Genomic DNA, 16,778 nt, shown 5'->3' with positions numbered 1-16,778 from the left:
GATGTACATGCAAATGACCAATATTTCTAAACAATAATAAACTGTAATCAGTTTTCTCGAGAATCGTTTCAACTCTACTAATATAACTATATTACTGCTCATTTTAAAAAAAAACAAGCTATTTAAATATATGTTCCTCAGCCAAATAAGCTTTGGTCTTCACAATAGAACAAGCCATGGAAAATGTTTTAAGTCATTTGATGCAGAACACCTCTTGTTATGCGGTAGGACCCGTCCAACCTCCCTCCTTTGTTAGGTTCAGTTACTACATTTCCCATAGTTCCTTTGTAAGCGGCCGCCGTGCTGGATGACAGCTATCCGGCGCCGAGGCACCGATAGACACAGACGAAAGAGCCATGGCGGCCACGGGTGGAGGGAAAATTAGAAGCCGGAGATATCATATCGCTTCTAAACCTTACGCCAAGAATAAACAGGTAAATCAAGTGAAAGTTTCCAGGTTAAGACCCAGTGTTAAATACATTACAGTGACTGTAGTGCCACCATTCCCCAGATCTTGTTATTGTTTTGTTGGAGACATTTTATGGCCTACTGTTAACCGCTCGTGGCCTCCACGCGCTGCTAGCATGTTCAGGAAATGCTAACGAATTAGCAGGTTGGCTTGTATGTTAGCAAAATCAGGCGCACCTGACAGGTCAAATCACGGCATTGTGTTGTTTAGAATAGTTAGCCATTTTTTATTTGCCAGTGTACACCCAAAAAGCTAAGATAATTAGCATTGGCTCAGTTCGTTAGTTTATAGTAGTTAGCAAAGTTAGCGGAAAGCAAGGAAGTACAATTCCAAGTATTAGCCGAAGCAGCTAATTCGAGCTAGCAACTAGCGTCTGCGAGCAACGTATTGTTGTCTTTTGATTTCTTTATTGTAGCATGTTAAAGTGACACGATTGAATATTTTAATATTACTTATGCACAAATTTACGTGCAACTGTCTTTCATGTAGTTGAAGACCCCTTTGGAGTCCATTTTTGTAAGCTAGTGTTTAATTGCGCAGGGAGCCTTGGCTGATTGGGGACCCACATGGTTGTCTGTCGAATCATTTACCGCCTGCACATCATTGTAGTCGGTTTTAAAACCACCCTTTAATGTCAATAATGGACGAGATGTGGCCGAATACATGACAGATCTACTGACCTGTTTTGTCATGACAGACCCATTTCCAATAAATTGCATGTTTGAGGGTTAATAATGGCATCCCAGCGGTGTGTTCTTTGATTAGAGGGGTTAATAGGCTGGTAAGCCCACTTGAAATGATTATGCCAACTTGGTTAGCTGACCGTGTATTGATGGTGTTATGATATCTGCACAATTAGATGACTGCAGTACCTTATAAAGAATACAAGTTGTTCTCTACACTTGTACAGATTGATAGATTTGTCAGGCTTTAGAGGGATAACTGTTATTTTGGTTAGTTACCCACATTTGTCTGGACGGCTCAATAACCAGCCAATGATATTAGGTTAAAATATAAAATCACAACGAAAGTAGCATATGTAAACATAGTATTGCAAAATCAGGGCTTTTCTTTGTTTTATTTGAGAGCCATATTTGTCTTTGTGACACTTTTAGGCTTCCTTAATTTATGGCAGCGTCTTAAGGATTCACAATACAAAGAAGCACCATATTACAAAGGAATATTAATCAGAATCGCTCTGTAAGTTTGACATTTTATTGTTTTAGCTTAGAAATCTGATAAGCTGTGAAGTGAGTTAATGTGTGCTTTAAGTGTATAATACAGCAGACTCGTGTTATTCCTCTAACTAATGCTGCTTAGTGTGAGGTGTCGGTATCATTACAAAGTTCTCAACACCATGCCCGACTTCATTATTAATCTATTATTTGATTAGAAGAATACCCCACAAAAAATGTTAGTCTAAGATTGCATATAGTGTTAAAGTGAGCAGAGGTTATATTTACGCCAACAACAGATCAATACAGCAACACTATTTGAAGAAATGCAAATATAAATTTAAATGCATCCCAGCCATGATGTTAATCACGATTTTATCTCTTCCGTTGTCATGTATTGACTCAGTTGGAAGTCATACTTGTTAAATGTGAAAATCATAACAAGGACCAGTGATGGAAAAAAAAAAGAAGAAAGAAATGATCCAAATCTTGGTTAAAAGATGGGTTTAGCTTTTCTTGTACTTGCTTGGATTACACAACACAGCAGGCAGAAAAACAGGAGGTTAGGAAGTTCTGCACCAACGTAAGTGATTGTGTGCACGTTGAGGAGAACTCTTTGTTTTTCACATGGCAGAAAAGTAACAATTAGGCCTTATCCATGATTTAAAGTGTAAAGGTACAATTTTTGTGCTTTTTTTTTTTTTTTTCTTTGCTGAAAGCGCTTATCTGTACATGTACCATAATTGATGTTGATGATAACAGACCAAGACAGAGGTTGGTGTTGTTCCTGCATCACTAAGGAGTGGTTTGATAGTAAAAAAATAAGTGATGCAATTGCTATTTCCAAAAGCTGTTCTTTGATGTTGATGGGAAAATGAAGAGATTTTGAAATGACTTTGGAAAATACTAAATATAATGATCAGATTATTCAGCTGCTTTTGCGCAGTTTTTGGTGTGATTTTTAAGACTGTAGCTCATCACTTTAAATGTTGCTATGGCAATTAAATTTTTTGGGGGGTGGCATTATCTCCTTTTCTTCTCTTAAGAATGATCCACAGTAGCCTTTGTAGCCCTTTTATGTAAACCAACATTATCAGGACCATCGCACGTGTGTAGTTAAAGTTCTGTGTTTCCACATGGGGTGAAGTTCAGTGTAGCCCACAGGTGTGTGTTCTAGATAAGCAGAAGAAAGAGGCTCGTGTGCCTCTTATCTGGTATGAAAAGCCACCGTGCAATCTACAGCGTTTGTATGAAGAAACGCACCGGCCAGTTGCTGCTTTTACCTCAGATTTCCCTTACTTTTCTCATCACAACACAGGGCAGCAGTGCCTTCAACTAAAGACAATGAAGTAGTCACATCAGCTGACTGAGAGCTTAAAAAAAAGTTTAAAAACACTAATAAATTGTTCTTTTCCTCTCTTTTCAAAACGACTTGCTCTCAAATATTTCCTTTTTATTAATTGGTTATAGCATTCATACTATGTATTTTGTTCTGGTGTTATTCTCCCCTACTTCCCTGCAATAACTTCAAATTGACTTTGTACTGTGGGAATATGACTGATCAAACAAATCTTTAGTATAGTTATTATATTTCTTTTTTGTCGATGTATGATACACTTTTCATAACGGTTGCTACAGCTGATACATTTACATAAGAGAGCTTTTTAGATATTAAGTTAATGGAAATTAGGAAGACTATCCTACAACACATTTTTGCTGTGTTGTAGGATAGTCTTCCGTATTGATTGGAATTCATCCAGCTTTAGCCCTCGGTACAGTCAGATCAGCGTCACTTGTTCAGCGTTTCATACAGTAGAAGCATACAGTGTGACCTAGTTTCTGTCTAATCAAGCTTGTGTTTTGTTTTGCACAAAGGATGATGAATAGTCTCCCATTTCAAATACGGCTATCCATCTGATTCAGATTTTTATTTTTAAATGCCATGTTAATTACTGTAAGTTTCTAATCACAAGAGTTTAATTTATTAATGTGCTCAAAAGTGTATTGTTGATTAGCCACAATTTGGCTCTTTTTGAGCATTGAAAAATAGAAGCAGTACTTTGTTTGTCTTGAGGTTAGAAATTGAAAAAGAAATCCACAAAATTTAGCAAGCAAAACGTTATATTTGCAGCTTTTTCTGACTGTTAGCATTTTATACAGGGCCAGTTGTCAAAGGACTATTCTGACAAAAGCTACAAATTATATTTAGAGTTGATGATTCCTGGTTTTTAATACATAGATTGATAAATATCTGCACTTTGACAAAGGCAAGCGAGAGGTGCCTGCGACTGTCTGTACGTCTCACTTACTTGCATCACATTTTAACAGCTATGTCTCCTCGTCTCATGTTTAATCAGCAGCAGTCAGGCCTTATCAGTCGAGTGACAGACACAGTAAAGAGCATCGTTCCTTCCTGGCTGCAAAAATACTTCAAGAACGAAGATTCATCCGACGGAGGAGATGCAGCACAAGGGACAGACCAAAACTGCCAGCCGCCGCCTCCACCTAATGGCAGTGAAGAAGGACCACCTCCTCTTGATGGACGTGACTCCCCAGAGCCAAGCACCAGTAACACAGGTGAGGAGCCGTTAAGTTTGTTAGGATATCTTTGGGGGATTAGGTGTCTTTTGAGTACGATTTGAGTTCAAACTGTTTTTTTCACCATTCTCACCTTTTACTTCTGTCCCTTTTGCACAGAACCCTCAACTAGCCGTGCATCCCTGAACTTTCAGGATTATGTGCTCTCTCGACCTCCTCTGAGCCGCTCCCACCTTCACTTTAGCCCACTGGATGCCTCCTCCCCAACCTTGGGAGCCTCCAGCAGCCTCTTCTCTCAGCCCTCCACCTCCTCAGCCCCTGGCCCCTTTTCCACAGGCTTCTCTTTAGTTAAAGAAATCAAGGACAACCTCTCACAGCATGAAGACGATAACATCTCCACTACAAGCGGGTTCTCTTCTCGTGCATCTGATAAAGGTAAGAGCGAGAGATGAACAGTTTGTGCATGTGAGTGTTTTGTGGTATAATAGCATTGTGTATTTGAAATTAGTAATGCTCCGATCAGCATTTTTTTGGACCGATCACCAAAATCATGATCTGCCCGATTGCCGATCAATGCCGATCACGGAAGGAATCTGACATTTCCATGCCTTTCATCTAGCAGAGAGTGCACCATTTATAGAAATTAAACCGCCAGAGGTAGCTGGGGACATGTAGAACATGAATCTGGTGGAGTCGGCAGAGAACATTTTGATTTGGTTCTAAATGAAGTTTTCAAATCTGACTATGCAGAAATGAGTTTGATTCTGAATATGCTTCAATAATTTTGTTCTATCATTTTGTTTTAATCATTAAAAAGAATGTAGTAAAAAAACAACCAAGTAATGACAGGTGTATGTATTCCAAAAAATGAAAAATCAACTTCGATATAGATTTCTGAGTTTACGGGGTGCACTTGAATACACCATAAATCGCTCACACGCTTTACCGTACAACGCGATGTAAACGGGCTCTAGATTTTCAAGTGTAGCTAGCGCGACCGTGCCTCTCCGAAGCGCAGATGGCGTGACCACAGTAAGTTTCACATCTTTCTGACACACTTTGAAGAAATTCCAGACAGGAGAGGTCATGTTGTCGAGATGCACTGTAGAGGTTTTGCCTGTTCGGTTCTGTACACACGTCACGTACCACATTAGAAAGTGGTCGCTAGTAATGTACGTCAAAAAAAAAAAAAAAAGCTAGTAATTTACTTCACGTGATCGGTTTTTTGATCGGCATATTTTTCCGATCGCCGATCAGGCTATTTTTGGGCATTATCGGCCGATCATGATCGGCGCATCACTATTTGAAATAATGAAAATCTTAACAGACAGCCAGCACTGACAGGAAATCTGTTAAAAACTGAAATCAAGAATTACTTCCATGACTACAGAATATTCTCTGTGACTTTGTCCCAGAGTATTAGTGGGATAATCTCAGCATCGGGGTGTTTAACAATTTCTGTCCCCACACACTCTGGCTACTGTTTAAATTATTGATTTAGACTCAAAGATACCACCACATAATTAACCCTGCAGAAAATTGTGCTTAATTTGCAAACTATGCCTTTTATGACCTTTTCATAGTTGTTTTTTGTGTGTTTTTGGATGAAACAGTAAGCACAATTCAACCCAAAACCTTTACCGTAGCATTATGAACACTGTTTTAGACATTTTGTCTCATTTCAGATGGAGCCGTTCTGATATATAAGGTGTTGCTGTTTAGTGAGCAGTTGATAAAGCATAAATATTTAGAAAATAAAAATACACTTCATATTATTCGCTCTAAATTCACATAACTGGACTGATATGCATAGTTTGGGTATTTTGAATATCACCTGGAGAGATCATTTGGTTGGCATGAATACTCATTATGTTGCTGAACTTAATGCACGAATGTGTGAATATAGTAGAAAACACACATTTGTACAGATTTTTTATGTATTGTATGATACTGAATAGCATCACATGGACAGTCCAACCACAGAACCAAAAGAATCTGTTGCATATCTGTTAAACAATGTCTTACCACATTTCTTATCCAACAGTATGTGTATGGATTGTCAGGAAATTAATACTTTACCTTAAAGCTTGTTCTAAGATTCTGAAATAGTTTAAGTATATCCTCTTTTTCAGATGTCCCCACTTCCAAAACTGCATCACTTCCTCAGCTGTGGTCCCCAGAGATGGACAGAACCAGCGCTGGACCTCAGCCCTCCCAGTCCAGTCTGAAAAAGCCTTCTTTCAACCTTTCTGTCTTTGGAACCTCGTCCAATGTGAGTATTTGCCAGTCCATCAAGATGCTGAGTTTGTCAGCATGTAACAGTAAAAGGGTCGCTAAGTCAACAGATCTGTGGTTGAACTTGGGATTTTAACTTTCCCAAAGAGCTGTGGTACTATTTAAGCGACCCACTTAAATATAAAATACCCTCCTGGAGTTGGAACTGGTCAGTGCACCCATCCTGTCATCATCGTGTTTACTGCCAATGCACTAATCCGTGCATTTAGATTTCGTAAAAGTGTTAATACCTTAAGATTTAACTTATTAATCAGCACTTACAAAATTCTGTCTGACCGTCTGATTTAAAGATTTTGAGAGGGAATTTATGTTTAATATTAGGTGTCACCAGGAATTTTGCTAACGTCAGAGCTAATATTCACATCTGCCAAATATCATATATATATATATATATATATATATATATATAATATCAAATGACCAACAATTGTAGAAAAACCTTTGTTTTGAATTCCACATTTTCCTTTTCACCTGTTTGTTTGGTTTAGTTTACTTTATTTCATGCATTAAAAAAATAATAATGACCTATTTTTTTAAGATTGTAACTGTTTTTTTTTTTAATAATATCTTGGAGAAATGGCCTTGGACCATGTATGACTTGTGTATAACCCTTTCTTTCAGTCAACGTTAAACAACAGCACATTGCTAAACTCTAGCCAGCTTGGGGATTCACCTTTCTACCCTGGGAAGACCACATATGGCGGGGCAGCAGCAGTCAGGAGCGCTCGAAGTCGTCCTGGAACGCCTTATCAGGTGACGTATTAATGTTCATGTAATGTGTAAACCAACAGTTAACATTTGATTTTTACAAGAAAAATCTCACTCGGTCAAAGTTAAGTTGGCGTTCATTCAGTCTAGTTATTACTGTCCTAGCTGTGAAGGTTTGGTAAAGCAACAGATTTCTGACACTTGCACGACTTAAGGTGTGAGCATTTGATTAAACACTAATTTAGCGGATCTGATATATAGGCCCCAGTGAGAAGACAGATCAAGGCCAAGCCTGCTGGTGCTCAACCCTGTGGGGTGACCAGCGCCACCGCCAGACGCATCCTGCAGTCCTTGGAGCGCATGTCGAGCCCACTGGCTGTAAGTACACAAACAAACACCAGACGTAACTCTACCATGAAATTTGTGGACCGTTTGAGATGAAATGGTGAAAAAACTGTTTTAAGGTGTCATGGCACATGTTGTTTCTGGAAACTACATTTTCATTTGTCTTCTGCAGGATGCTAAGAGAATCCCAGCAGCATCCTCACCCAACTTGTCACATGTGAGTCTTCATTACATCACATATATGAGCATCTGTTTGCAGTGACACTTTGTACAATGTAACACATGCTTTGATAACTAACACCTGAAAAAACAGTCACCATTTAGAGCTTTGAATTTGTCTCACAATCATCTCTCTTTGCAGTCAAGGGATGACATAAATCTGGATGTTTCACATCCTCAGTCGAAAAAGAAACGGGTAAGTTCATGTCTTGTCTGTGAATATTTAAATTTGCTCAGAGATGTTCACTTTTTGGTGTAATTTGCTGATTTAAATATAAAATCTTGCATATCCCCACATCGTTTTAAGCTTATATGCAGATAAACAACTAAACTTCTGCATGATCTACTGTCTGTTGAGCTTAGTGGTGTGAACAATGGTATAATTGTACAGACCCACCGGCACATGTTGCGTTTTGTCCTTCTGTCATTTTCTGTCCCAATGCCTGTTTGCCTCCTTGCACCCTCATGAACAGGCTTCTCCCCAGCTGTTCATCACTGCAAATGTGCGTTTGCCCATGATATGTGTACATGCACACTTGTGAGCAAAGCTCTGATATAGTACTAAATGTGTTTGGCTCCTGAAAGTGTGTTAAGTGTAGTCCATTGTTAAGTTGTGCCAGCTGTGGACTCGGTAATAACTGTCAGGCATTCCCTTCCGTGACAGCTGCTTTGTAAAGGATCAAACAATGGGTTACTGACCATCACACGTCTGAAACTGTCATCATTTCATAAATGATGGCTGCTTTATCTTAAATGGGACCGAAATGTATTCCAACCATTACTGGGTCTCCTTTGGGTTGTTCCTATTGAGCCGAGCTTGTTCTTTTTTCACATAAACCGTATCAATTTAAACTCCTAACTTTAAAGATTAAATCAATCTCCTGATGGGAGATGTCCAAAATACTTTTTCAAAATTATTCCAATCTAGTTTATAAAATCTTCTATTTCTCATTAGGTTGTTTGAAAAAAATATGTTAATTTTTCACTTGCTCTCATGAATTACCTGAATAAGTAGAATTTATTGTCTCAAGCAGTGCAACTCTGAGCCGCACTTGTTTAACAGATCAGCAGATCACGTATAGAGTTATAAATCTGGACAGTTGCTGTTGTAGAAGTAATACTGATACTTGGAGTAATACTAAAATGGAAAGGTTTGACATGTATTTTCATGCTTTTTGCAACACGACACACAATTGGAGGAAGAAGCAGCGCTGCTTTGTGCCTGGCATTTCTTTGTCTAAACTCCTTTATGTGTTTTACCGCTTTTACTGAAATTCAGATGGACTCGGGCCTCCCACCTGTGCAGAAACTCGTGGTCCCTGCTGTGGCTTCTGTTTCAGGAAACCGTGCAGTGTCCTTCAGGCCAACTTTGATACCGGGAGGATTGAGCCGACCTCTGGACAGGACCGCACGGGAGAAGACGGTAAGTAGCACACTGCTGTAACATTCACTGAGGCCAAATGGTGCTTAAAAATACTTGATTGTTAATTTGCCTTTTATTATTCCTGTAGCCCACAAGACAATCACCGCAACTACCTGAAGCATCGCCAGGTCCGTCTCAAAGGTAAAACTTTTGGTGTCATTGAATATGGTGCCCCATTATAAAACAAAAACAGTGAACATAGTGTCATTAATTTTCCGTTTGGAAGCATATTTTTTATCTAAATGTATCCAAACAAACTGTTCAAAGTAGCAAAGTGTTTGATTTGTTGTCTTTTACTCTTCTTTTAGTTAACTATCTGAATGTGTTTTGTGTCTTCCAGCACAAAGAGTTATAGTGGCTCAGCCTATCCTCTGTCCAGCACCCCTGCAGCCAGCAGTATGAGCTCTGGAGGGGGCAAGATCAAGAGAGATAGGACCAGTCTGCGGCCCTCCGCTAAGCGTCTCGAAGAAGATGAAGTAAGAGCTTTGTACACCCAAAAATGATCTTTTGTTAAGTTTTTCATGTTGATATGTTATAATACCAGAGAAATTTGTAATTTGATACATGTTTGTGTTTTTTCTTTAGTTGGCTGAGGTACCGGACATCCCAAGAATTTCACTTCCCATCAGCGCATCCTCTTTGCCAGCCTTCAGCTTCTCCTCTTCCCTGCCGCCTCCCACCATCTCCTCCTCTATTAGCTCCAGCCCTGAAATCACAGCTGTTACTCCTTCAAAGGCAACAAATACAAACAAGGTATATGGTTTGTCATAAATTGCCTAAACCTACAATGCTGATTTCTAAAATTCTGGCTATAAACAATAATTTCTTTCTTTCTTTTTTTTTTCCCTTCCAGGATCCACCAAAAGCATCAACACCACCTTGTGTACCTTTTACATTTTCCTCCCCTATTGTCAAAGCCACTGCTGCTAGCCCACCTTCCTATTCTCCATCTGTAAGGACATTAAAAAAAAAAATCTTTAATTACAATCTCACAAATATCTTAAACTGAGATTGCAGAAGTCACACGGCTGATCATTTTTTTGGTTTGTTTCTTTGTAGACTGGATTTACCTTCAGTGCACCTGTAGCAAAGTTGGGGCCTTCCATGTCAAATGGAAAGCTCACCACAACCACAGCAGCTGCAGCAGGTAAGGGAAGCGTCTCACAGTTGACATGTTTACTGATGGCTTGCATTGGCTGAGAATATTTCAAGCAGGTTCTGGTATGATTTCATGTTTAACAGTGAAACCAACCATAAGCAAGAGCACAGAAGATTTTGAAGGACCTTTCAAACCAGCCAAGACCCTGAAGCAAGGCAGTGTGCTGGATCTTCTCAAATCACCAGGTTAGAATTGGTGTAATTCATTTGCATGTTCATTTTTTTCTTTTATTATTCTGGTGGTTCATTTCTTTCTTTTCTTTTTTTTTTTTTTTTGTTTGTTGTCTCCAGGCTTTGCCTCTCCTGTTGCTCAGATTAACCCAGGTCCTGACTCCACTCCCCAGCAGACATCCACACAGTCCGCTGCCCCCTCCACAGCCGCCTCCTTCACCCCTTCGTCGACAGGGTTCGGTAGTTTATTCAATGCATCCACAGACTGGAGCTGTGATGTATGCTTGGTTCAGAACAAGCAATCAGACACAAAATGTGTTTGTTGTATGGCCCCGAAGCCCAACTCTTCAACCAAATCACTGGACAGTAAACAATCACCCTCCAGCTCTGTTGCATTGGTGGGCAGCAGTAAGAACACCACCTCCACCACTACAACCACAACTAGTTTGGGCACAATGTTTTCCAAACCTGAAGGAACTTGGGACTGTGACACATGTCTTGTTCGGAACAAACCTGATGCAGTAAAGTGCGTGGCCTGTGAAACGGCCAAACCTGGGACGGGCCTCAAACCCTCACTGACTTTTCACTCTGCCTTCTCAGCTGTTAAGACTGTATCTGCACCCACAGCCCCTGTTTCCACAGGCTTCAGTGGATTTGGAGACAAATTCAAAAAACCTGAGGGTACGTGGGAATGCGACACATGTTTGGTCCAGAACAAGGCAGAGGATACCAAGTGTGTGGCCTGCACGAGTGCTAAACCAGGTAATGAGGGCATGACTATGGCCTTGGCATTTACTTCTCCTCAAACTGCTGAATCTTGAATTCTGGTTGCAGCAGGTACCTTAAAAAGGTTATTTTGGGTAACCATCTTTTTTTCTTCTTCAACCACTCTAAAGGAACCTCAGCAGATGTCTCTTCATCAGCCAGCAGCGCTCCGGTGTTTGGATTGGGAGACAAGTTTAAGAAGCCAGAGGGAGACTGGGATTGTGATGTCTGTCTAGTGCAGAATAAGGCTGCTGATGCGAAGTGTGTTGCCTGTCAGGCAGCCAAACCTGGAGCTAATGTGGAGCCCAAGGGTAACAAAAAGCTGCCTGCTTTTAAAATTTTGAAATAGCTTGTTAATGTTCAGGCTTGGCAGACATATTCATGCTTTAGATATACTGATGCCATCCAGATATTATGTTGCTATATATTTGTTACTTTGTACCTGAGAGTTTTTGTGCACAACCTGCACCTCATCCACACTTGTTGTTGTCCTTTGTCTCTTTTCAGTCTTTGGTTCTTTTGGCTCCTCAACTGGTGGGACCTCAGGATCATCTACTTTTGGCTCTTCTACTTCTGGAGGTTTTAAGTTTGGCACATCAGACAGTACATCTGGATCTGGAAGTTTTAAATTTGGTACCTCTATTTCGGATTCATCTTCTTCATCAGGTGGATTCAAATTCGGGGTCCCGTCAGAAAAATCCTCGTCAGAATCCTCTTCTAAAGACACTACTAACTCATCAGGGTTCAAATTTGGCAGCTCCTCAGAGGGCTTTAAATTTGGGACTGCCTCTAGTGATGACAAAAAGTCAGACCAGCCTGCTGCAACTTCTGGGTTCAAGTTTGGAGTCGGTGGCGGGGTAGCGTTTGGACCTGGATCATCTAGCACAGAAAACAACTCTTCTAAAGGTGGCTTTACCTTTGGACTGTCTAAATCTGAAGAGAAAACATCAGAAACCACCACTACCACCTCACCCTCTGTAAGTTTCACTCATCCTCCTTCCTCACAAGAAAAAAGTGACAATGCAACATCATCAAATGACACCACATCAACAAACACCAACGCTACCACTGCCAAAAGTACAACAAAGGGGTCGGTATTTGGGAGATTGGGCGAGCCAACTTTGGCGACCAACTCACCAAAAGTGAGCTCCTCATTTGGATCCTCAGCAGCAGGCAAGGAGACTGCTGCTCCCACTTTTACTTTTGGGAAGCCAGAGGAAAAGAAGGAAGCAGCTGCCTCCCCCGCTCCATCATCCTTCGTCTTTGGGGCTGTTAGTAAGGATGCAGACTCTGCACCTGCACCAGCCGGTTCGGGAGGCTTTTCGTTTGGCAAGACCAGTGCTCCAACAGATCAACCTCCGCCGCCTTACCCTTTTGGCAAGGCAGCAGAAAAGAGTGACACGTGTACTTCAGAAGCCCCAAAGCCCACATTCAGCTTTGGACAAAGTGCTGCAGGTACTTCTTTTTTTCATTTTCCTTTTAAAAAGAAAAAAAAAAAAAAGTCAATGAAAGAGCTTTTTTGTGTGAGGTACTACTACTAACAATTGTTTCCCCTGAACAGATTCTTCTGCTGCTCCAAAACCAGCATTTTCTTTCATGGCTAATAATCCCTCCAACACAACCACCTTGTCATCCTCCACCCCAACTCCCAGTCTGTTTGGCACTGCTGACAGCAGCAGCAGCACCACCACACCAGCTCCAGTTCCTACTGCAGCCCCCAGCACTTTTCTGTTCGGCCAGCCTTCTACCACCACCAGTGATGCTGCTCAGACCTTTCTCTTTGGCCAAACTCAGGACAGCCAGCCCTCTGTCCCATCAAGTGCCCCCCTGAATTCTGCCCCAGCTCCGACACCAGCTCAGCCCTTCATCTTTGGTGCTCCTACCAATGCTGCTCCTGCTCCTGCTCCTGGACCTGCTCCTGCTGCTGCTCCTCCTCCTGCTGCTGCTACTGCTGCCCCCTCTTTTGGTTTTGGAGCAGCAGCTGCAGCACCCTCTACTGTCTCTTCATCAGGTCTGCATTTGCTGTGGCACTTCATAATGGTTCCTTTTCTCCTGAGTTATTTAACATATTAAACATGCATTTCTGTGCTTGATCAACGACTTTGAAATATTTACATTCGATATAATAGATTTTATGCACTCTTTATTTTTTAAGATTTGTTTGTTGTTTTTAACTTGCAGCTCCATCCGCAGCTCCTTCTCCATTTGCATTCAGCTCGGCCCCCTCTGGTGGTTTTGGGGCCAACCAGACTCCTGCTTTTGGATCATCTTTTGGATCTCCTTTCACAGCCGCACCTTCCCAAACCCCGGCCTTTGGGGCCAAACCCAACGCTGCCCCTGTCTTTGGACAACAAACCAACTCCACTCCCGTGTTTGGGGCGGCTACAAATTCAGCTCCAAGTGAGTAATCATGTGTTGCGTTACAGGAATGTGCTGCCTGACTTATTTACATGTAAATATCCTTGGTCAAATGTTTAAATTTGACACATCTCTGCTAGGTGGAGGCTTTCAGTTTGGAGGAGCCAGTGCATTTGGAGCTACAAATAACAACACATCAGGTGTATTTACTTTTGGAGGGGGATCTACAGGCTCTCCTGCCCCTTCTGCCCCTTCTGCAAATCCCTCCCTCACACACCAGTCAGGAGCAGCTGGTGGCGGATTCAACTTTACACAACCTCCAGCTTTCAACATTGGGTATGTTGCAGTTCATGCAGTGTTTTCTAGAGATGTGCATAGAGAAATAAAACATATTAAGATAAAATTACATTTATTCAGTGTTGCTTTGAGTAGCCTCAGCCTCTTGATGGGGTGGCTTTCAAATGACCATGATGTTATTCACCCATGCGACACATCTTCAGTTGTATGCCCCGGCTTCACTGGGTGTTTTTATAACAATTCACCCTCAGCCGAGGCAGGCCCACCGCCTGCTGATTAGACCACAGTGTGAAAAGGTCCTTTAGCAGCCCCATACAGCATCTTTCCTCTTCAGCCACAGCCAGTGACTGCTTCTTTCAGCGGTGGTGGCGAGATCTTAGTTAACATTGATTAACCATTAACATGGTGACTGTCTGTGTTTGACGGGAATGATCTCTTGTCTTCCAGGTCTGCTAAATCCTTCACTGCATCTCCGGCTGCACAGCAAACAATTGCTGGGCGGAAAATCAAAACTGCGGTGCGGCGTAGAAAGTAGAGCCCCCGTGGTCTCCACAGGACAGCAGACTGGACTTGGACTCGACTGTGTCCCGACTCATTGAAGACTGAATAGTCCTGGAAGTTCTCAGCTGGATGGAGGCTGATGATGATGGCGTGTGGAGAGGGAGCGATGCTCGACACCGCTTTGTGTTTGTGTTGGGCGGGCTTCAGCTGTGGGCTCGGCTGGTTAGTAAATGGTTCTCACACGTAGAGCAGAAGTAACACCTTAAGACTTCACATTTAGAAAAAAAATGAAAAAAAAATTGAAGAACTGACTGAACTATGACCCTGACTTAGCAATCTTGCAATGACCCCCACACTTTAACATGTAAAACAAGCAGGACAGTCATATCTATATTTTACACACCGGCAAATGTGTGCTAGACTTAAGGCATGACTTTTTGTAATAAAATTACAAAGGCAAAAACTGCAAATTTAAAGAGTTGTGAGTGTACACTTATTAATTAGTATGGGTGAACAGGTTATGAGCTGTGAAATGCAGAGAGGTAGTGAGAGCTGTGTGGTAAATCTCTGGTGGTAATCCTGCAAACTATTTAGACTGCCCGTTTGCAGGAATCGTTGGAGATGGAGTTGTGGTGTCAGTGCAGTGTGCTGTATGTACAGGGCTGAGCGTTAAACCTTTGTGTCGAATGCAGAGTGCTTGTGGGTTGTTTTTTTTTTTTTTTTTTTCTTCTTATGTACAGACTTGAGGTGTGTTTGGTTTCTTTGTACATGCTGAAGTCGTTTGTTGGTGTGTGTATGAATACTGAACGACAGTTGTCGCCTTGGCCGCCAGCCGGTGCCGCCATAGGTGAGCTAGCAAATGAATGTCAAAAAAGCAAAACCAGGGGAGGAAGGAAGGAGGGCAGGGTTTGGGGGCTGGGAAGACGCATCCATGCACTGTGGAGGATGGACTGGGCCGGAGGATTATGCCCTCGTTCGACTCCGTTATGACTTTGTAAATGCATAGTTTCAAAATTCTTGTTCCATGTTTAATTTTTCTCTGGTTCGCTCCACAGCTCTGCTTTTTGTGCCCTCTTGTCTCTCTCGATCCCTCCCTCCCTCTTCCTGATTCCTTGTACTCTCCCTTTATCTCTCTGCCTCTCCCTCTTTATCTCTCTTAATTGGCCTTTGAATATTATAAAAACCTGTAAATAGTGATATTTTTTTTAATCTGTGAAGTTGAATTTTTGTGTTACAAACTCCACATTCAGCATTTTTGTCTTTAGAATTTATTATGTATATTCCTATATTCAAAGTTGCCCGAATCCATTTAAAAGGAGCTTAAATGCAAATTGGAGAGCCTTTGATGACTAAAGGTATATTGGCTTTTCTGATCCACTTTTGTTTGGACCAAAACCAGTATTGTACAAAGTATTAAGTATATATTTTTCTATTGCGTGTTTAAATGGACGAGGGTGACTTTGGATGATGAGGAAGTCAGTTTAATTTTAAAGCCATGATTATTACTGGATGAGTGATAAAATTAAAACCATGGGTAATTACCATCAATAAAACAACAAAAAATAATTTACCTCTTGTGGTACTGTTGTTTGTTTTGTTTTTCTTATACAGTGCTCATATTTTGTGTTGGTTTTGAACTGATTATGATTTTCACAGGATGTCCACGCTGCTGTTGGTTGGCCCCCTGTTTGGTTATTTAATAAGCGCCTTAAATTTACTCTTTGCAACTTTAAAATCCGCTCTACACATCTTTGACTTCATATTTTAATAGCAAAATTGTATGAATATGTTCATGTTTGATGTGCAAATGAAATAAGAGGGATGTGGGCCTCATTTTCGAACCTGTATGAAGCTAAAAAATCAACCTGTTTTTGTTTGTTTACAGCATTTACATTCACATAAGATTTAGTTCGGTAAACTAATGGCTATAAGCTACGTGATATACCTCATACTCAGTTTCGGTGAAACTGATCTGGAGCTCATTGAAATGTGTTCAACAGTTGTTTCTGATACAGCTTTTGTTGTTACTTTGGTGTTTTTTCCTTTAATTTGGATTATGTACAAAGAAAATGGGAGAACCTGCAGAAATAAACGGTACTTCTGCGCTTCAGCTGCTGAAAGTCGAATATAAATTTTTCACTATCATATAAGAATATTGAATAACTGTAACACTAATGTGAGTTAACTATTATATAAACGTTACTTCTAACCAAACTAATTGAGTATCTACTGATTGATTAATAATTGTAAGAAACAAGCAAAACCAAATCAGGTATTTAACCAATGAGCTATTAATGATTTCTTCTGACTGTTAAGTTAACATTACAAATCAGAAAATTTGAGAGGATCTTGTTGA

At 40.9% G+C, this 16,778-nt stretch overlaps 1 protein-coding gene across 3 annotated transcripts; it reads left to right on the top strand.

Moving 5' to 3' along the window:
- Nucleotides 1-326: 326 nt before the first annotated feature.
- nup153 (nucleoporin 153) lies at nucleotides 327-15,992 on the top strand. Of its 3 annotated transcripts, none has more exons than XM_075449886.1 (22): nucleotides 327-434; nucleotides 4,002-4,221; nucleotides 4,342-4,617; nucleotides 6,315-6,454; nucleotides 7,099-7,230; nucleotides 7,447-7,563; nucleotides 7,703-7,747; nucleotides 7,892-7,945; nucleotides 9,029-9,172; nucleotides 9,261-9,313; nucleotides 9,513-9,648; nucleotides 9,758-9,925; nucleotides 10,026-10,124; nucleotides 10,232-10,319; nucleotides 10,415-10,516; nucleotides 10,622-11,263; nucleotides 11,398-11,577; nucleotides 11,774-12,721; nucleotides 12,828-13,277; nucleotides 13,448-13,666; nucleotides 13,765-13,960; nucleotides 14,369-15,992. In XM_075449886.1, the coding sequence occupies exons 1-22, from the start codon at nucleotides 357-359 to the stop codon at nucleotides 14,454-14,456; spliced, it is 4,575 nt and encodes a 1,524-aa protein (XP_075306001.1). In that variant the 5' UTR covers nucleotides 327-356; the 3' UTR covers nucleotides 14,457-15,992. The 3 variants fall into 3 exon arrangements, with proteins under 3 accessions (XP_075306001.1, XP_075306002.1, XP_075306003.1); XM_075449887.1 differs by having other exon boundaries at nucleotides 331-434; nucleotides 4,005-4,221; XM_075449888.1 differs by having other exon boundaries at nucleotides 331-434; nucleotides 13,460-13,666.
- Nucleotides 15,993-16,778: the final 786 nt, after the last annotated feature.

The sequence above is a fragment of the Odontesthes bonariensis genome, chromosome 18 (assembly GCF_027942865.1).
Source record: "Odontesthes bonariensis isolate fOdoBon6 chromosome 18, fOdoBon6.hap1, whole genome shotgun sequence".
In the NCBI taxonomy this organism is placed as follows: Eukaryota; Metazoa; Chordata; class Actinopteri; order Atheriniformes; family Atherinopsidae; genus Odontesthes; species Odontesthes bonariensis.
Note: the sequence above shows the minus strand (reverse complement) of the source record. Positions and strands in the feature narration are given on the sequence as shown.